This window comes from Astyanax mexicanus, chromosome 12 (genome assembly GCF_023375975.1).
Source record: "Astyanax mexicanus isolate ESR-SI-001 chromosome 12, AstMex3_surface, whole genome shotgun sequence".
In the NCBI taxonomy this organism is placed as follows: Eukaryota; Metazoa; Chordata; class Actinopteri; order Characiformes; family Acestrorhamphidae; genus Astyanax; species Astyanax mexicanus.
Window position 1 is genome coordinate 46,848,959 of NC_064419.1, and position 21,818 is coordinate 46,870,776.

The following is a 21,818-nucleotide window of genomic DNA, read 5'->3' on the forward strand; positions in this document are numbered from 1 at the left end:
GTTCAGACTGCCAGCCCAAACTTGATTTCTATAACATCTAGACACACTCCGACTGGAGGAAGAATTTGTACCATTATTGATAATTTTGTCTTGCATCATTAAACACAGTTTATCATATTGTAATGGGCACAAAATCACATTTAATCTAATGGTGGAAACTTCTCCATTAGAGGGGGATCTAACCAACACTTCATCATGTTTTTTCACCTGTATTAAAACCAAATGCCTATCTCTACTACGCAAGTGGTAATGTTAAATTACCCAGCTATGGTTAGCAACATTGCTGAAGCCCAGTGATTGCCTGTTCAGCAGAACAATAGCCATCTCACCTGCAGCACACTGTTTGCATGCTACTGTGTTCTATACCTGGCAGCCGCGGGTGTGGAAATGGGACTGGGGGAATGATCGGCAGTGGGCAGATTTGGAGGCTACAACTCATACAGATTACTGTGACGTAACACACAGCTCAAATAAAAAAATACTGGCTGAAGCTTTGCTGATACAACAGAAAATATAATCCTTAAATGTTCCTTTAAACTGTAACAAAATAATTACAATGAATGCATAAATATGGAATATACTGTATATCTACTCAATAAGGCAGGGATTAGATATATTTGAATATGAATTTTATTTTTGCACAAAAAAAGACACAAAATATATTTTTTTAAAGCTTTAGAGTAAAACATATAGAAAGAATATAAACAGCCAATTTTACTTATCTACTTTTTCTTGCACATATACGTATTTTTTTATATATGACCCACCTGTACACCCCATCGTTATGGATATAGATGTGCCATGTAATATCATATTAAAGATAAATAAGTAAGTAAGTATGGTTTGGAATGGAATGGTATGGTAATGAAAGTTGCAATAATCAAAAAATCAGTTTGTTGCCTGAGAGCGACACTGTGCCAAAGAGGGTTAATAGCATGCAGGTAAAGGAAAAAAATAACATGGTCTTATATAAAACCTCTACCTAAATAATATAAAAAATATATTATAACAAAGGTGACTTCAACAAAAGAATATCAAATTCCAGCTTTATAACACAAAAACATATATCGTTACAATACATTTATCAAATGATCTTTTAAACATATTCTATAGTGTTTTATCGATAAACATGTTTTGGCAAATGGTTAAAATCATTCCACAGTTTTATCCCCTTTATCTTACTGAGAATTGACCTCTACAAGAGAGACATTTAGGAAGACGAAGATCTGAAGACTGATGAGTTAAATATTTATGAATCTCTGCATTTGTAATAAAGTAATTTATGAATTGCTCTGGGATATTTCCTTCATTTAATTACATTTTACAAATAAAAAGACATATTAAAAATATATTAACATTAAATACATAGAGAGAATCTGAAGTTTCTGAAGTAATATATGGTAAATGATGTGTTATAAAAGGCGTGTATTAGAGAATATAAAGCTTACTTTGCCATCTCCAGCAGTTTAATGGCCTCCTCTCTCCTGCCCTGCTCCAGACACAGCAGGCCGTGCTCCAGCAGAGCGTTAGGCACGAGGTAGTGGTCAAATTTGATCTGAGTCTCACTGGGGGGTAAAAGAGAGGAAACACAGCATGTTTTCAGTAATAGTCTGCTGGTCAGGGAACATGAGGTTTGTGTAAGCCGTCATCTCCAGCTTCCTCCAGCTATAAAACACAACATTCCTCCTCACTCTCTACCATTAGTGTAGGAGAACTGGGGGGAAATTCTACTGTAAACATCATCTCAACAATCAGCCTGAAACCAGGTTTCATTTCAGCTGTTCTCAGAGGTGTCTCAGAGTGATGAAGTACAAGAACTTTGTTCCCTTATTTAAGTAGAAATGTTGGTTATCTGTACTTTACTGAAGTAATTATTTTTACACTTTTTACACAATTATTTGGACTTTCTATTCCTTACATAAAAATAGCCTCTTTTTTTTTTCATCACACCTGCACACGTCATGCCTACACTCCAGCAGGAACATAGCAGATGTACACTCATCTGCCATAATATTAGGTACACCGGTCCAACTGCTCATTAACGCAAATGTCAAAACAGCTAATCACATGACAGCAGCTCACTGCATTTAAAACGAACTGCTGCAGTTCAAACCGAGCATCAGAATGGGGGAAGAAAGGTGATTTAAGTGATTTTGAACAATGGGGTTGTTGGTGGCAGATAGGCTGATCTGAGTATTTCAGAAACTTTTTTTTTTACCCACAATCATCTCTAGAGTTTACAGAGAATGGTCTGAAAATATCACAGAAAATATCCAGCAGCTCAGTGAGTTATGTGTGCGCAAATGTCTTGAAGATATTTTCCTGCCACACTTTGGGCTCATTAGTACCAATTGAGCATCGTGTCAACAGTGACCACAGCCTACCTGAGTATTACTGTTGCTGTCCATGTCCTCCATCCCTTTATGAGCACAGTGTACCTGTATCTTCCGATGCTACTTCCAGCAGGATAATGCGCCATTTCATTAAGCGCAAGAGAATCATCTCAGACTGGTTTCTTGAACACGGCAATGAGTTCACTGTACTTGAATGGTCTCCACAGTCACCAGATCTCATAGATCCAATAGAGCAGCTTTGGGATGTGGTGGAACATTCAGGAGATTCGTGGATCATCATGGATGTGCAGCTGATAAATCTGCAGAAACTGCGCGATGCTCTTATGTCCGCTTAACAAGAACTGTCCCTGTGCTCTTCCATTTCCTTACTATGTTCCTCACAGTGGAAACTGACAGGTTAAATCTCTGAGACAACTTTTTGTATCCTTCCCCTGAACAACTATGTTGAACAATCTTTGTTTTTAGATCATTTGAGAGTTGTTTTGATGAGCCCATGATGCCACTCTTCAGAGGAGATTCAAATAGGAGAACAACTTGCAATTGGCCACCTTAAATACCTTTTCTCATGATTGGATACACCTGGCTATGAAGTTCAAAGCTCAGTGAGGTTACCAAACCAATTTTGTGCTTCAGTAAGTCAGTAAAAAGTAGTTAGGAGTATTCAAATCAATAAAATAATAAGGGTGCCCATACTTTTGCACCAGTTTCATTTTGGTTTAATGCATATTGCACATTTTCTGTTAGTACAATAAACCTCATTTTAATCCTGAAATATTACTGTGTCCATCAGTTATTAGATATATCAAACTGAAATGGCTGTTGCAAACACCCAAATATTTAGAACCAAAAATGATTAAGATTAATAGGGGTGCCCAAACTTTTTCATATGACTGTATGAACCAGAGTCTCTGAGGAATGTTTCTAGTATCTTGTTCAATCTGTGACATGAAGGATTAATGCAGTTCTGAAGGAAAAAGGGGGTCCAAACCAGTACTAGCAAGGTGTACCTAATAAAACGGCCAGTGAGTGTGTGTAGTCTAGTATGAAGATGATCCGTGCAGAGACTCAAGAGAACTCCAGACAAACTCCAGTCCAACTAAACTTCTTTAATGTATTTACATTCTACTAAAAATACATTCATTTACAATCAGCATATATGCAGCTGAAACACTAGGGAACAGTCTAGAGCATCCCAAATTAAATTATCAACATTAAAAGGCGTAATAGGCTTTTGTTCTTGGCAGCAAAAACTATATGAGACGAGTTAAAGAGATCTTACTTGCAGAGGACGAGAGTGAAGTAGTGCTCAGCCTCTTCTGCATGACCCAAGTGTTTGAGGCACAGACCCTTCAGCAGACTCACCACACACTGGTCATCTATAGAGAACTCTGTTCCTGCAGGAGAAACCAGGCGAAGTCAAATATAATTTTTTTTTTGGCTAAAATATATACATACAACCCCAATATAACCCCAATTCAGAAAAAAAATTGGAAATGTATGAAAAATGCAAATACAGCTCTGGAAAAATATATATATAGGAGTATAGGAATATAGGAGTATAGGAATATAGGAATATAGGAGTATAGGAGTATAGGAGTATAGGACTATAGGCGTATAGGAATATAGGAATATAGGAATATAGGAGTATAGGAATATAGGAGTATAGGAGTATAGGAATATAGGAGTATAGGAGTATAGGAGTATAGGACTATAGGCGTATAGGAATATAGGAATATAGGAGTATAGGAATATAGGAGTATAGGAGTATAGGAATATAGGAATATAGGAGTATAGGAGTATAGGACTATAGGCGTATAGGAGCATAGAGGTATATGAGTATAGGACTATAGGAGTATAGGAATATAAGTGTACAGATGTATATGAGTATAGGAGTATAGGAATATAAGAGTATAGAGGTATATCAGTATAGGAGTATAGGAGTATAAGAGTATAGAGGTATATCAGTATAGGAGTATAGGAATATAAGAGTATAGAGGTATATGAGTATAGAAGTATAGGAGTATAGAAGTATAGAAGTATTGGAGTATAGGAATATAGGAGTGTAGAAGTATAGTAGTATAGGAGTATAGAGGTATAGGAGTATATGAGTATAGTAGTATAGGAGTATAGAGGTATAGGAGTATATGAGTATAGTAGTATAGGAGTATAGGAATATAGGAGTGTAGAAGTATAGTAGTATAGAGGTATAGGAGTATATGAGTATAGTAGTATAGGAGTATAGGAGTATAGAGGTATAGGAGTATATGAGTATAGGAGTATAGGAATATAGGAGTGTAGAAGTATAGTAGTATAGGAGTATAGAGGTATAGGAGTATATGAGTATAGTAGTATAGGAGTATAGGAATATAGGAGTGTAGAAGTATAGTAGTATAGAGGTATAGGAGTATATGAGTATAGTAGTATAGGAGTATAGGAGTATAGAGGTATAGGAGTATATGAGTATAGGAGTATAGGAATATAGGAGTGTAGAAGTATAGTAGTATAGGAGTATAGAGGTATAGGAGTATATGAGTATAGTAGTATAGGAGTATAGAGGTATAGGAGTATATGAGTATAGTAGTATAGTAGTATAGGAGTATAGAGGTATAGGAGTATATGAGTATAGTAGTATAGGAGTATAGGAATATAGGAGTGTAGAAGTATAGGAGTATAAGAGTATAGAGGTATAGGAGTATATGAGTATAGTAGTATAGTAGTATAGGAGTATAGAGGTATAGGAGTATATGAGTATAGTAGTATAGGAGTATAGAGGTATAGGAGTATATGAGTATAGTAGTATAGTAGTATAGGAGTATAGAGGTATAGGAGTATATGAGTATAGTAGTATAGGAGTATAGGAATATAGGAGTGTAGAAGTATAGGAGTATAAGAGTATAGAGGTATAGGAGTATATGAGTATAGTAGTATAGTAGTATAGGAGTATAGAGGTATAGGAGTATATGAGTATAGTAGTATAGGAGTATAGAGGTATAGGAGTATATGAGTATAGTAGTATAGGAGTATAGGAGTATAGGAGTATTCTGCAGGCTGGTGTTTGGCGGGAGTGCAGCAGTACTTGGATGCTGTTCGAGTTTCTGCTGAGCTTCATCCAGAGTCTTTAGCATTCCCTCAGTCAGCTCCTTCTGCTTCCCGATCACCGTGTACCCGTTCCAGATATACATCATCTCCTGCAGAACACACACACAACACACAACACACAACACACACACACACAGAATATAAACACTGTGAAAAACACGAGTCCGGCTCTACAAGCCTTCAGCTGTTTAATCTGTCAACACTTTCACCCACAGGGACTTCACAGGGGTCCTACACACACACACACACACACACACACACACACACACACACACACTCAGACTGAGCTTTCACCACGTCTCAACACAAATAATATTACTCATTATATTACTCATTACATTACGCCTGGGCAGATACTGTATATTACTCACTGTATTACTATTATATATTACTAATATTAACATACCACTATAAGTTTGGACTCACCTTCTTCTTAATCATTCAGTCTTTTTATTTATTTATTTATTCATATTTTCCTACATAGTAAATGAATAGATCTATCAGACTGAAGGAACACATAAGGAATCATGTAGTAACTTAAAACTGATACACAAACCAAAATACTCTGTGAAGAAGTATGTAGGTGCTCTTATATTGAGGTTCTGAAACGGTAACTCTGATAAACTTTAAATACTGTGCAACAGAGGAAACTCTCGCTCTTCCTTTCTCGGGGCAAACCTGATGAGTGCCAGTTTCATCATTATAATGTAAATCATTATAATGTAAATGCAAATAAATGCTCTAAATAACAATATTTTTATTAGGAATTTGGGAGAAATGTTGTCTGTAGTTTATAGAATAAAACAACAATGTTCATTATAACTAATATAACAGATACTGTATATTCTCATTTATAAACCAATTAAACATAAGACGATGCAGAGTTACTGACCAGTGGAGGAGCTGGGAGGGGAATAGCATTTTCTACATTATAGCGTCGAGCTTTGCGGATGGCGAACTTCTCGGTGGGTAAAGATTTCCCAGCAATTTTCTGCTTCAGCCCGGGAACCTGCCTGCAGAAACACAGTAAAGGTCACTAATGTACTTTATTCTGAACCACTGAACCACTTACCCAACCACTAGCACCGTGCTAATGGACTTATATTACAGCTACGCTATAAACATTACATACTCAGATACTGAATGATAGAAAATGCAACGAGTCGTACATATATGGATTCTGTTCATTATTTTTTTTTGAATGGGCTATTTTTTGTATTATTACACATTTACAGTGGCTAATCAAACATTAGCCCTATCCAGAAGTGATTATTTTCTCAGGGGGTTCTGGGGTTTTTATCCTCTGTGATTTTATTCCCGTCCAGAACAATCATGTACGTGTTTTTTTCCTCAGACGTCCTCTGAGATAAAAAAAATACAGGCTGAATTATCTACTGTTTTTCTCTAAACTTCGTGCTCCTCCGGTAATTTTAGTCCCGTCCGGATCCACATCTATGAGTTTCGTCTCCTCGCGTTTAATAAAATAGCTATTTGTCCACTGCTGCGCACCGTAATTACACTTTGGGCACGCCACAGTTTCCACGGAGATCCACGTTAAAAAACACAACAGCAAGTGGAAATGGAGGAGCTACTGAACGCTGCGATGTCATGTGACCAAGAAAGCCTTGCTGAAAATAAATCTCCTTCCCAGTCTAAAGTCTTTTGCAGGCTCCAACAGGTTTTCATCTAAGATTGTCCTGTATTTATCTCCATCCATCTTCCCATCTTCTTTCAAAAGAAAAGCATCCCGACAACATGTAGCGCTACAGCACATAACTTTGGTCTCGTCTGACTTTGCTGTGTCTTCTACATGGCTTTTGGTAAACTACAAACTGCAAACAGCATTTCTTATGTATTTCTTTCAACATAAGTATTCTTCTTGCACCTCTTTCACTCTTCCATAAAGGCCAGATTTGTGGATTGCACGACTTATAGTTGCTCTGTGGACAGATTCTCCTGATCCACATGATCTTTGGATCTCTGTAGCTCCTCCAGAGTGACCATGGTCCTCTTGGCTGCTTCTCTGATCAGTGCTCTCCTTGCTGGATCTGTCAGTTTGGGTGGATCATGGCCACATTTTGGCAGGTTTGAAGAAGCAGTAGAGTACTTTTTGATGGATTGAAGTATAGTGCGCCTTGGGATGCTCAAAGCTTGGAAATATGTTTTTTTATAACCTAATCCTGCTTTAAAGTCTTCGTCTCCACAACTTTATCTCTGACCTGTCTGGTGAGATCCTTGATCTTGGCCTTCACAGAACTTCTGTACTTATACTAAGTGTACATTACACACAGCTGCACTATAATATATAATATGCTGAAGGGACTTAATTGAACTGGATTTATTTTAGGGGTTTCAAAGTAAAGGGGGCTCAATACTTTTACAGATTTTTATTTTTCGTTCCACTTCACAATGATGTACTACTTCGTGTTGGTCTATAAATGGTCAATAAAATACAGGTTTTTGAAAGGTTTGTAAGGTGACAAAATGTGAAAAAGTGCTTTCGCAAGCCACTGTACCTCACAAACACACACACACACACACACTCTCTCTTTAGGCCCTTTAGCTTGTCATTACCTGAACAATGCCACCTCGCTCTCTGCAAACGGCTGGCATTCCTCTCGACTCAGCATGCTGAGGTAGGCAGCTTTCATATACGCGTACGTGGCCTGAGGGAAAGAGTTTTACAAAAACTGCAGGTTAAACAGAAGCGTAACAGTGTTAGGAGATGCTCTTGTTGGCATTAGGTCAATCGTGAAGCTGCGTCTGATAGTATAGTAAAACAAGCTTTCTGTGTTAATTCAGTGTGTATAAAATACAGAAAAGGAAAATTAGTGCAGGAAAAATACAAGAAAGCTCAAAGGGAAACTTTCCCTGTTGAATTTCCCTATTGAGTTCACATTACAAGCTCAAATCTGATTTTTTGCTCAGATCAGATTTGTCTACCTTGACGGTTCACATTCACTGTAAATGTAAGTGATCTGTATCTGTGTGTAATGTGAACACAGAATCTGAAACACCTGAAACACCGTCTCACATGCTGCACATTGATACCTGTATAAACGTCTCCTTCAGTGATGGTATAGTTACTTTGAAAAAGTAATCCGATTACTGATTACTGATTACTCCTTTAAAAAGTAACTTATTTACTTTATGGATTACTTGATTTTAAAAGTAACTAAGTTACTTTATTAGTTACTTTCAGCAGCTGCAGACACCCCCTCCCGCCGCCTTAACATAAACATTATAACCAGTTTTGCCAATACTCCCTTTATTGGAAAATGCATTTTTAACAGCAACAATTTATCTCTAAGTTGAACGATTTCCTAAAAAAATACGTTTTTTTTTTATAAAAATAAAAAAAATTAACATAAATATATTTTTTAATAAAAAATAAAATATGGTCTTTCTTGATTTTACTAAACATAAATACTTGTTTTTATAAAAAATATATAAAATAATGAAAGTCTTTCTTGACCTGACATATTTAACACTGTAAAACTGAATATTGAACTTGTTGTTCTCTGCAGGGCAGCAGGGAGTGGTTTTATAAAACAGAACCGTGTATATGGTCTAGACCAGGGATCACATATTTGCAGACTGCGGTCAGGGTCCGGACCCAGACATTGTCCAATACGGACCCATACCGGACCCAACTACTGAGAAGGATTTAATTCTGACAGTGTTCATTTAAAGCACCGGAACTTTTCTTGTCTTTACGGTATGTGCGCTCTGCGCCACAGTGAACTTCCAATCACGTGTGGTGTAAAATCTTTAAATGCTCTCCTCTGCCAATCAAATTTGTGGCAGACCGCTGCCCTGGCTAGTGAATTGGGACTCGGCTTTAATAAAGAGAACTGGCGAAAAACGAAAACGGGCGGAAACTAAAGACACGCCGAGAGAGAGAGACGCGTGTGATTGGGGAAGAGCGGAGGGTGAATGGGTAAGGGAGCGGTGTGTGTGTGTGTGTGTGTGTGTGTGTGGAGGAGATGAGGTGGAGAGAGAGAGTAACGCACAGTGACTTAAATAAGTAACTTTAATCTGATTACTGGATTGGAAATAGTAACGCGTTAGATTGCTCGTTACTGAAAAAAAGGGTCAGATTAGAGTAACGCGTTACTAAGTAACGCATTACTGACATCACTGGTCTCCTTCTTCACCAACAACAAAAAAACCCTCATATTAGAGAGAGGAGAGACTCGTATCTTTATAAAGGGTTATAAATGGATGAGTTAGCAGCTCATGTGTGGAGCATCTTTTGCTGGAGTGGAGAAACAGTAAACAGCTGCTCTGAAGTTCATGCTCAGGACCAGGAGGTGAAAAAAGGCCTCCTGGACCTGCAGATTTCATTTTCCAGCAGGACTTGGCACACTTCCCACACTGTACCAAAAGAACCAATTGACCTTATATAATATTCAAATTTTTTGTGACACAAATTTTTGGGGTTTTCATTGGCTGTAAGCCATAATCGTCAATCAACAATAAAAGAAATAAACGCTTAAAATAGATCACTCTGTGTTTAATACATCTATATAATATCCTCCTGAGACCCGAAAGTTCGCTTGGTGTGCATTTTTAACTTATCATATCTATGTGGGATCAGTAGGACCAAACAAGTATAAAAACTAAACTTTGTCTTTGTATAGAAAGTCGTTTTTGCAAGTAAAATGGTCCTTATAAGGAAACAATAGTTTATTTTAACATTTAAAAATTATCAGAAGAACTAAAAAAAAAACCCAGCAAAAACTTTTGCTGTTTTTTGCAGCTATAGCTGCACAGCTGCACCAAGAGATGCAGTGTAAGAGATAAGAGAGAGAAGCACGTAAAGCTAATGCTAATGCTAATGTGAAAAAGAATAAAGATGCATGAATTCAGATTTGACCGTTCACATTTATAGATCGGATATGTATACGATTCAGGACAACATATGAAAGTGACTCAAATCTGATTAAAAGGAAAATCAGATTTGGCACATTCACACAAGCTTGAAACAATCAGATCTGAGCCAAAACTGGGAAAAAAAAGAAAATTTATCTGAGTGTTAATCTGAAGAGCATTTAAAACAGATGTTTCTTTTTGTAAAAAGCACTTAATATTTGGTTTTTTTTCCCATTAACAGAATAACAGATTTTTATTTATTTATTTTATTTTATTTAAAATCAGATGCTGATATTAGTTAATTCAGTATGTATAGATATAATAGCATCTGGTCACTCTTTATCAGTATTTGTTAGGTAAAACAATGTTGCCGATAAAAAAATGATATGATAAAAAAAGCAAAAACAAAAGAAATATGTAAGGAAAAACACTTTTTTTACAGCATTGTAGACTAAAAAAACAGTATTACTATTTAAAGAGCTCCACATTTCATTGTGGTTAGATCATACAGTAAATTAAGTTTGCCCAATTACAGACTTTTGAGATCTGTAATTTATAATGATACACAGTATTTACAGCACTATTTATCACAATAATGAACAAAAGCTCTGTCTGCTTTGAGCACAAATAAAAAAAAATAGTAATTCACAGGTAATTCAAGAAGAGGGGACAATTACTTTTCTACATAAGGCCAGGTTGGTTTGGAGAGTTTTTTTTCTTCTTAAATAAATAAAATCATCAATTAAAAAAAGTGCTTTTTATATTTACTTAGTTTCTCTTTGTCTGATATTAAAGGTTGTTTAATGTGAAAAATGTAAGTACGAAAAAAGGAAAAAAACAAAAGGGGCAAATCCTTTTTTTTACAGCACTGTAGACTAAAAAACAGAACAATTAAAAAAACTTAAAAATTAATGTTTAAAGACTACATATTTAATTGTGGTTACATCATAAAGTACATTAATTTGCCCAATTACAGACTTCTGAGATCTGTAACTGCTACTGATATACAGTATTTACAGCTGTATTTATCTTCATATTATAAAATAAAAGCTCTGTCTGCTTCCAGCACCACATAAATACACTGGAAAATTACGCAAGATGTTGTTTGAAACTCCACTGGCTGCAAGTTTACATCACAATCCTGAGGCAACCGGCACTGTTTCCCCACTGGGATCACCACTGACTTTCCGTTACTAAAATCACAGACTCTTTACACAATGTTCTAACGGCTAAACTTCAAAGTTCAGGAGAAATTCAGGAGAACATTTCAGTAGACGGGTCTGTGTGGAAGACGTTTACTGATTGGACAGTGGATTGTATTACAGTAATGTACTACAGTCCTGCAGTAAATACTGCATAGCATCGCTGTCCAATGAAAAACACTTATCTCCAAAACAAAAACTTTACAGGAGAGAGAAAAAACCTTGTAAACTTTCAATGGAAGTCAATGTAAAAAGAGTTTATTTCAGGTCATTTTGAAGAGTTTCTATTGGTCCGTTCATCAATAAATTTTGGCACAGTGTAAGGGACTGTTTGTCTGTTTAAATTATGCAGTAAACTAAAAATCGACAAAAATGGAGATGAGTGTTTTTCATAGGACCGCGACGATAGCGTATATCAGTGAACGTCTATTTTGTAGTCTATTTTCATACATAAAGCACACCGGATTATGAGGCGCATTCTGCAACAGTAGTAAGGAACAGGGGTGTTGCCATGTTTCCCTTCTTATTTCAGCAGGTCTTGCTGCTGGGTGGTGGTGGTGCAGTAATTAAAGCTAAGCTAAGATAAGATAAGCTAAGCTAAATAAATAAAACTGTAATTCTTAAAAAGTTAAACAAGCGCTGGATGTTAATCTACACAGATTTCTCTCCTGAAAACTGTTTATTAAACAGTTGGGTAAAGCGCCTCCGTTTATTTGCACTAAGCTTCTCTGCTCCAGAATTGCTAGCCAGGGTTAGCAGCAGGCTACAGGCTGATAATACTCACTTCTGAACAGAAAAAGAGCTAGCGCTTAGTGCGGTTAGAGGTTAATACTGCTAATACTGCTCCACCCTTGGTGCTGGAGAAACTTTATTAAAAAAGTGGCTTTACTGTTCCTTAATATCTGACTGGTGAAATTCATTTATAAGGTGCACTGATGATTTTTAGTAAAATTAAAGGATTTTAAGTGAGGTAAATATAATGTGTTCCCACCTTAGACCAGGCATTTTCTTTGCTAAGCAGGTCTGCGTAGAAGTAGGCCATCTTCCAGTGCTGCTTATAGGTAAAACACCACATCAGCTCCCAGTAACACATGTGATGAAACTGTTTCCAGTCCTGCTGTGCCTCACAGCACTCCTCAAAACGTTTAATAGCCTGAGATAAAGAGTAGAAACATTAATAAACACACTGTCATTATCTACAGTATACTGTCTGCATATGTAATACTGAAGAAAAACAAATACAAAATGTCTGTTTTTATTTTTTTTTTAGGTAAATACAGAGTATAAAATGAAGAGGTGATCACTCACAGCATCCAGGTTTCCTTTAATTTCTTCTATTCGACCAGCGAAGAACAGAAAGATGGATCCCTACAAATGAAATTAAAACGGATGGATACTTAATTCATTACAATAATTACAAAGATGCATTGTAAATTAGGCAATAATACACGAGAGGGAGTGCTATAACATGTACAGTACTTTTCCCCACTACAAGGTGCACTTAAAATACCTTAAGTTTCCAAAAATCATCAGTGCGATTTATAATCAAGTGCTCCTTATGTATGAATTCTACCAGTCAGGTATTAAGGAGCAGTAAAGCCACTCCGCTGAAGTACAGAGTTATACAGGAGTTTCAGTTTAGATCTCCAGCACCAGGTCTGAAGTAGCATTAGCTTTAGCATTAGCTGCTAACCACTATTTCCCTGTTCAGAGATGATTATTCTTAGCCTGTAGCCTGCTCCTAACCCCGGCTAGCACTTCTCGAGTGGATAGCCGCTAATGCTAATGCTAATGCTAATGATCCAGCCTTAGTGCTGGAGAAATTTGGAAAGCTAATATTACTGTAGTAAACAGAAGCACTTTACTCACCCAAATAAACAATTTTCAGGAGAGAAATCTGTGTAGATTAACATCCAGCACTCGTTTGACTGTTTTTATTACAGATTTGTTTACGTAGCTTAGCTTAATTTAGTTAGTTAGTTCCTTATAGTTTATCTTAAAATGTGGCTTATAATCCAGTGCGCCATATGTATGAAAATAGACCAGGATATAGATAAATAGTTTATTAATAGTATGCCTTATAGTGCAAAAAAATATGGCAATATTGGCACTGCTGTGCTGCGGTCGAAGGCACGAACCTTGAGTGTATTATTGTGATTATACCACAGTTCCATTATTGCTGTTTAATAAACAATTTTAAAGAGTTAAAAAGGAGGAGAAAACAGGATCTGTTATAAAAACTCTGCCAGTAAAAATAGTTTCTGTTTGTAGCTGCGCTGTTTGGCTTGTAAGCGCTGCATTGTTGCTAGGTTACCTGTATGTGGCGGAGTAATACGTGGAGCACTTCGGTTAGAGTGCATTACCAGCTGATAACGGCACTCATAGAATACCTCTTAGCCAATCCCATTGCAGCGTGTGGTATAATCAATATTTTCTAGAGTTCTAGTGGTGTTTATTACCAGGAATTACCTTAGGGTAGCGCTTAAGATACGGTTGCAGCAGTTTCTCTGCATCCTCCACGTCTCCTTCCCCCGTTCCTAAACCATACACACACATATATATATATATACACACATAAGGGAACATACACTTAAAAGTGTTAAACAAGTATTTACGAGCTCTTATCTGGGGAGCTATTTGTTAACTTGCTGAGGTTTCTGATGCTGGTAACTCTGATGAACTTAGCCTGTACAACAGAGGAAACTCCTGCTATTCCTTTGCTGGGGCGGTCCTGATGAGTGCCAGTTTCATCATTTTAATTTAGTTTTTAACGGTCTTTAATTTGTTGGTGACTGCACTTCAGGATACTTTCAAAGTTCGTGAAATTCTTCTATTCGGATTGACTGACCTTCACTATTTCTTTAAGTAATTTGTTTCTTTATTGAGTTGAGTAGTTGTTTCTTCTCATAATCTGGATTAGAACATTACTCAAATATTCACTATTCACTGTATACCTGTAACTCTACCTCTTCACTACTTTACTTTAACTGATGCTCTCAAACACATTATTAAGAGACAAGAAACTCAAGTAATTAACTCTTGATGAGTTCAGCACAGCTGTTAACTGAAAGCCCTGAATTCCAGGTGGCTCTACCTCATAAAACTGATCTTTTTTCTCCACAGAGATGTGAAAGACTTGACTTTCACAAGCTTGACTGCGGTTAAACAACCAGGTTATTAGATTTACAGGACACACAGGGTCAGGTTGGTTTGTATAGATCTCTTTTTTTCCTTTAATAAATAAAATTATCATATAAAAACTGCTTCATACTGTATTTTAAATCAGATTATATCTGTCTGATATTAAAGTTTGTTTTTTAAGATGAAAAAATTATGATAAAAAAGTATGAGAATATATAAAAAACTAAAGAAATCTTTAGTGAGAAAATACTTTTTTCACAGCACTGTATATTCTATAATTATATGTATATAATGAAGGCGTCTCACCCAGTATGAAGCTCATGAACGTGTGGTAGCAGAGTAACAGCATGTTACACAGAAATGATCTGAATGTACGCTCAGCACAACCTTCCTGAAGCTGCAGGAGACCAAACTCCTACAACACACACACACACACACACTTATTACAGTATTACAAGACGTTACTGTACTATATTTATATTTATAACATATAATTTAAAGCACACAAACACATCAAGAAAGCGTGAATTGAGCTCACCTTATTACCAGAAAAACCCACAAACTCCAGCAGCCTCAGGGTCCGGGTGGGCAACAGAGAAAGCATCTACCAGGAAAAAGAAATGGAAAATGATAATCTTCAGTTTCTGAATCAGTTTCTCAGATTTCGCTATTTATAGGTTTATGTTTGAGTAAAATGAACATTGTTGTTTTATTCTATAAACTACAGACAACATTTCTCCTAAATTACAAATAAAAATATTCTCATTTAGAGCATTTATTTACAGAAAAATGTATTTGCAAAAATGGCTGATATAACAAAAAAAGATGCAGAGCTTTCAGACCTCAAATAATACAAAGAAAACAAGTTTATATTCATAAAGTTTTAAGAGTTCAAAAATCAATATTTAGTGGAATAACCCTGGTGGTTTTTAATTATATTTTGATGCATCTTGGCATCATGTTCTCCTCCACCAGTCTTACACACTGCTTTTGGATAACTTTATGCTGCTTTACTCCTGGTGCAAAAATTCAAGCAGTTCAGTTTGGTGGTTTGATGGTTTGTGATCATCCATCTTCCTCTTGATTATATTCCAGAGGTTTTCAATTTGGTAAAATCAAAGAAACTCATTGTTTTTAGGTGTTGTCATTTTTTTCCACAGCTCTATTTGATAAGCTTTTGCAATTTATTTTATTTTAAACATTTATTTCTGTCCAGAGCTGCATTAATTTCTCCCCAAGCAACCCCCCAATCAACGCACTGCCCCCACAGGCTTGTACAACAGACACTAGGCATGATGGGAGCATCAATCCCATTGCTTCAGAGTCCATGATATTTATGATTTCAAGCAAACTGAAGCTGTTTTAGCTGGTTATCTTCACTGATAAGTGCTTTTCCTAAAGCTACACAGCTGTTTTATCCCTTTAATCCCTCAAACTCGCTTCACTGCACTGCAGAGCATGTGGTAAAGCTCTTACTTTCACTATTAAACAACATATCCCTGAGTTCTAGTTCTGTTTTTCTACCTTTTGATTTCATCAAATGTTTTTAAGTGATCACCAATCACTATCACTGAATACTTTTTCCTGGAAGATGATGTTCTCCCACTGTCCTTCCACTTTTTATAATGTGTTAGATAGTTTTAAAACTGATTTTAGTAGATTCTCTGCTTGATGCATGCCAACAACCTTTGACCTTCTGAAACAGATTAACATCATCTCCACAACCACAGGGTTCAGGAGTATTTCCATATGTTGGTTTTAACAAATGAGAAGCTACTTTCTGCATCAGTTAGGGTTATAAAAACTTGAGGTTTTTGTTGCCAGGTGAAACATAATCACTTATTTGCTTAATTAAATCCAGGCAGAATAAATGATATTAAAGCACTCACCAGATTAAACGCTCCCACTCCCAGCTTCACTCCCCCCTCGAAGTGTCCGTGATTATCACCCTGAACATAAGCTGAAGACTTCAGCACTGTGTGAAGCTCCCTGAGAACAAAAAAACACAAAAACACACATTCTTTACTTTGTGAGATCTTTTTGGACTTAAAAAACATGCCACAAACCAGCTGCCCACTGTTCAGGTTCTGCCACCTGCCTGGCTTTAGTTACCCAACTTCTATTATCAAATAAACTAAAAATATAACATGGAATCAAATTTTTTTTAATTGTTGCTATTGCTGCTGTTGGTCCACTGTGGGTGATAATGCATCATCGATGACTGTTAAATTCCTGTATTTGTACTTACTTGTAGATCTGGTAGCTGTTCCTCACTTTAATTCCACCCTTAATAAAACTGATCATGTTTTCATCCTGCAGAAACAGATTATACAGAAAAAAAGAAGAGGATTTAATCACTAAACACACTAAACACACTGAGCATGCTGTCCTTTAAAGGAACAATCAGTAATATTTTTGCCATAATCTGGATTAGAACATTACTCAAATATTCACTATTCACTGTATACCTGTAACTCTACCTCTTCACTACTTTACTTTAACTGATGCTCTCAAACACTTTATTAAGAGACAAGAAATTCAAGTAATTAACTCTTTTTGTTTGTTATTATATAGCGTATAGCTTCATACTGTTATATAGCCTATATCTCTCATCCTATTTATGATAATTTTCTGCTTTTTGATTATTGTTCTTTGGTCTTTGTGTAATTGTGCTACTGTAATACCTGACCTTTATTCTGGGATTAATAAAGTTATCTATCTATCTATCTATCTATCTATCTATCTATCTATCTATCTATCTATCTATCTATCTATCTGTCTGTCTGTCTGTCTGTCTGTCTGTCTGTCTGTCTGTCTGTCTGTCTGTCTGTCTTTCTGTCTGTCTTTCTGTCTGTCTATCTAACTATCTATCTATCTATCTATCTGTCTGTCTGTCTGTCTGTCTTTCTGTCTGTCTGTCTGTCTGTCTGTCTGTCTTTCTGTCTGTCTTTCTGTCTGTCTGTCTGTCTGTCTGTCTGTCTGTCTATCTAACTATCTATCTATCTGTCTGTCTGTCTGTCTGTCTGTCTGTCTGTCTGTCTGTCTGTCTTTCTGTCTGTCTTTCTGTCTATCTAACTATCTATATATCTAACTATCTATCTGTCTGTCTGTCTGTCTTTCTGTCTGTCTTTCTGTCTGTCTATCTGTCTGTCTATCTGTCTGTCTATCTAACTATCTATCTATCTGTCTGTCTGTCTGTCTGTCTGTCTGTCTGTCTGTCTGTCTGTCTGTCTGTCTGTCTGTCTGTCTGTCTGTCTGTCTGTCTGTCTGTCTGTCTGTCTATCTGTCTGTCTGTCTGTCTGTCTGTCTTTCTGTCTTTCTGTCTGTCTTTCTGTCTATCTATCTAACTATCTATCTGTCTGTCTGTCTGTCTTTCTGTCTGTCTGTCTGTCTATCTATCTATCTATCTATCTATCTATCTAAACAAGTTCAGCACAGCTATATACTGAAGCAATAATCTAATTTAAAGAATCTAAATTATAAAATATATTCTGATGTGTTTAACATAACATTGTTTTTTGTTTGCTAAATAATTCCATGTGTTAATTTTGCCATAGTTTGGATGACTTTAATATTAGTCTACAATGCAAAACAATATAAAATGATTAAAAAAGCTATGGAATTTATGGTGTGTCCAAACTTTTGACTTTAACAGTATAGAACAGAGTTTATTTCTTATCAAGTAAATTACTGCAAGATTTGATTCCTTTTTTTAATGGGCATAAAATACAAGTATTACTAACATAATTTTGAGTTAATTCAAATGATTACATTTACTATAATTTAATATAAAAGTATTAGTACAGTATATAAGGCATAACAATCATTAGTGGACAGACTATGTGATGAGAAGTGATACCAACCTGTAGGAAGGTCAGTGCTGCCCTCTGGAGGAGACACTCAGCATAACACACTTCTGCATGTAGCTCCTCTGGAGACACAAATAATCAATCAATTAATCAATCAATCAATCAAGCAGTCAATTAATCAATAATTATAATAATCATTTAAACAATAGGCCTAAATCAACACAGACTGTGCTTCATATAGTCTCCGCAATACACACCCACAGTGAAGTAATGAAGACCAGGCAACAAGTATCTCCTCTGTGTGTGTGTGTGTGTGTGTGTGTGTGTGTGTGTTGTGATGTTAAAGATGAGCAGACACTGACCTTCTGTAAAGCCTTTACTGTTGAAGGAAGACTTCTTACGATGCCTGAAATAGAAAAGCCACAAAATAATCAAACATAATATACAGTTTTCTCAGTCAGTTTTATGAGGTAGAGTCACCTGGAATTCAGGCTTTCAGTTAACAGCTGTGCTGAACTCATCAAGAGTTAATTACTTGAATTTCTTGTCTCTTAATAAAGTGTTTGAGAGCATCAGTTAAAGTAAAGTAGTGAAGAGGTAGAGTTACAGGTATACAGTGAATAGTGAATATTTGAGTAATGTTCTAATCCAGATTATGAGAAGCAACAACTACTCAACTCAATAAAGAATTTAAAAAATGACTAAGAAAAAAGTGCAGTCACATTGACCATCAAAACCGTTACACTGATGGAACTGGCCCTCATCGGGACCGCCCCAGGAAAGGAATAGCAGGAGTTAATCAGGAGTTACCAGCCTCATAAACCACAAGTTAACAGCTCCCCAGATGAGAGCACTTAATACTTCTTCTTCACAGAGTATTTTGGTTTGTTTAACACTTTTAAGTTACTACATGATTCCTTATGTGTTCCTTCATAGTTGGGAACACTTTACTCTGTACGAAAAAAAAAAAGGAAAAAAAAAAAGGAAAAAAAAAAAAAAACATTAAACTTTTGCAGCCTCCAACAGGTTCTCTCTCAGGATTGCCCTGTATTTATTTCCTTGTATCTTTCCATCAACTCTGACCAGCTTCCCTGTCCCTGCTGAAGAAATGCATTTCTACAGCATGATGCTGCCACCACCATGTTTTACAGTGGGGATAATGTGTTTAGGGTGATGAGCAGTGTTATTTTCAGCCACAAATCTTCCTATAATTTTTTTTTTATTATTGTGAAAACCATGTAGCATTTTTGTGCTATTTTTGTACCAATTATGTGCTACTTTGTGTTGGTCTATCACTTAAAATCTAAAAAAAAAAAAAAAAAATGTATTAGGATTTTACGTTTGTGGTTGTAAAATGACAAAAATCAAAGGCTATGAATACTTTTGCAAGCCACTCTATTTGAAGTCTCAACCGTCCTTGATACAATAGAGACTGTATTCACTGTAATTCTCACTGATATATCAGTTCATTACCGTTGACACACAGCCTGAGCATCTTTCATGGTGTTTCCAGCTGCCAGGATGTCCTCTGGATTAAACGTCATCATAGCCTGCATTTCCAGAATGGTGGCGTACGTGAGCGCGTGATACATGCTGTCTTTAGTCCTGTCAGAAAACACAAAGCAAGAAAACGCATTAATGACGGAGTTAAGACTGCAACAAAACAACACAGACAGAGGCTGAGAGACCTGTTCCTAATACACAACAACTACAGTATAACTCACAACTCATCACTACTACACACAACACCCTGTACAATCAATCATCAATCAACATATTAAACTGAGAAAACTGAGATACTGGTGCTGCTGTTCCACTGCGTGCACACACTCACTCAGGTTTGTGGATGTTGGAGTGGATGGATGTCATGTTTCCGTGGAGAAGTCTGTGCGGGACCACGTTTTTAATCCCGCTCCTGCCCTCCCCACTTGTTTTAGTCAAAAATAGATTGTTTTAGTCCCGTTACCGCCTGCTCCCGCAAAAAAAATCCTTATTTTAGTACCGTTACTGTCTTCTCCTGCTTGTTTTAGTCCTGATTTAGTCCTGATTCAGCAAAAACTCGCATATTTTAGTCCCGTTAATGCCCGCTCCCGCTTGTTTTAGTACCGTTACCGCATATTTCTGCTTGTTTTAGTCCTGTTACCGCCCGCTCCCGCTTGTTTTAGTCCCGTTACTGCTTGCTCCTGCTTGTTTTAGTCCCGTTAGCACCTCCTCCTGCTTGTTTTAGTCCTGTTACTGCCTGTTCCGCAAAAAACGTCTTGTTTTAGTCTCTTTAGCACCTTCTCCCGCTTGTTTTAGTCCTGTTACTGCCTGCTCCTGCCAGAAAAGTCTTGTTTTAGTCCCGTTACCGCCCGCTCCTGCCAAGAAATACTTGTATTAGTCCTGTTACTGCCTGCTCCCGCTTGTTTTAGTCCCGTTACCGCCCGCTCTCACCAAAAATCGCTTGTTTTAGTCCCATTATCGCCTGCTCTCACTTGTTTTTGTCCTGTTACCGTCCACTCACACTTGTTTTAGTCTCATTACTGCCTGCTCCTGGCAAAAATTGCTTCTTGTTCAAATTACCACCGGTTTCCGCTTGTTTTAGTCCCATTACCACCTGCTCAAGTCAAAAATCACGTGTTTTAGTCCTATTAGTGCCCGCTCCCACCAAACAAATCACTTGTTTTTCAGTCCTACTATGAAATTAATTGATTAAATTCAGTGCCTAAAATTTACTTAAGTATTAAAACAACAATATAGTGCTGGATAGAGTTTTCCCATTTCTTACCACAGTCCAAAAACATGCCGTCTGGTGAATTGGAGATGCTGAATTTGGCCCACCTGTGTGTCTGTTGGTACATCCTCCGCTTTGATTAATTTATATTTATATTATATTTATATTGATCAGTAAGATCTTGAGGGTTTTTTTTTTGTTGCTTGCATTAAATCTTGTAGTAGAGGGGGATTTAGGCCTGTACACTGAATAAAGAGACTGATTCAGGAATAAAAATAGATAAAATTTAATATAAAAAAGAAAATATCTTCGCTGTCCAATAAAAACAAGCAACATTACGGGAGAGAGGAAAAAAAACTTTAAAACTTTCAATGGAAAACAATGTAAAAAGAGTTTATTTCAGGTCGTTTTGAAGAGTTTCTATTGGTCCGTTCATCAGGAAAATTCTAATTATGTAGTAAATTAAAAATCTCCTGGATTGATTAAACTCCCGTTCCCACCAATAACCAATAAATTCTGTCCCACGCCTTTAGATATTCTGACAGAAGTGCAGACCTCTATTTCAGGGTGTCCTCATGTCTATGTTACCTTCTGGCTTCTTTCTTAGTTAACACGGCCCGGGATT

The 21,818-nt window shown here is 36.6% G+C and overlaps 1 protein-coding gene and 1 long non-coding RNA gene across 3 annotated transcripts in view; one reads left to right on the forward strand and one right to left on the reverse strand.

Annotated features, from left to right (window-relative positions):
- Window positions 1-21,818, reverse strand: part of ttc39a (tetratricopeptide repeat domain 39A) — a 58,362-nt gene that overhangs the window by 5,925 nt on the left and 30,619 nt on the right. For both annotated transcript variants that reach the window (XM_049486055.1, XM_049486056.1), the window contains 15 exons: window positions 19,954-20,085; window positions 18,843-18,886; window positions 18,535-18,602; window positions 16,920-16,984; window positions 16,561-16,660; window positions 15,210-15,275; window positions 14,978-15,086; window positions 14,000-14,067; window positions 12,839-12,898; window positions 12,522-12,683; window positions 8,028-8,119; window positions 6,346-6,466; window positions 5,431-5,542; window positions 3,634-3,748; window positions 1,449-1,565 (listed from right to left, as the gene is read on the reverse strand). In XM_049486055.1, the coding sequence (XP_049342012.1) occupies window positions 1,449-1,565; window positions 3,634-3,748; window positions 5,431-5,542; window positions 6,346-6,466; window positions 8,028-8,119; window positions 12,522-12,683; window positions 12,839-12,898; window positions 14,000-14,067; window positions 14,978-15,086; window positions 15,210-15,275; window positions 16,561-16,660; window positions 16,920-16,984; window positions 18,535-18,602; window positions 18,843-18,886; window positions 19,954-20,085 (1,431 nt within the window). The remainder of the gene's footprint in view (window positions 1-1,448; window positions 1,566-3,633; window positions 3,749-5,430; window positions 5,543-6,345; window positions 6,467-8,027; window positions 8,120-12,521; window positions 12,684-12,838; window positions 12,899-13,999; window positions 14,068-14,977; window positions 15,087-15,209; window positions 15,276-16,560; window positions 16,661-16,919; window positions 16,985-18,534; window positions 18,603-18,842; window positions 18,887-19,953; window positions 20,086-21,818) is intronic.
- On the forward strand, window positions 4,153-5,506 carry LOC125806155 (uncharacterized). Its single transcript, XR_007441455.1, has 2 exons — window positions 4,153-4,446; window positions 4,487-5,506. It is a non-coding gene; the product is annotated as an uncharacterized LOC125806155 (long non-coding RNA).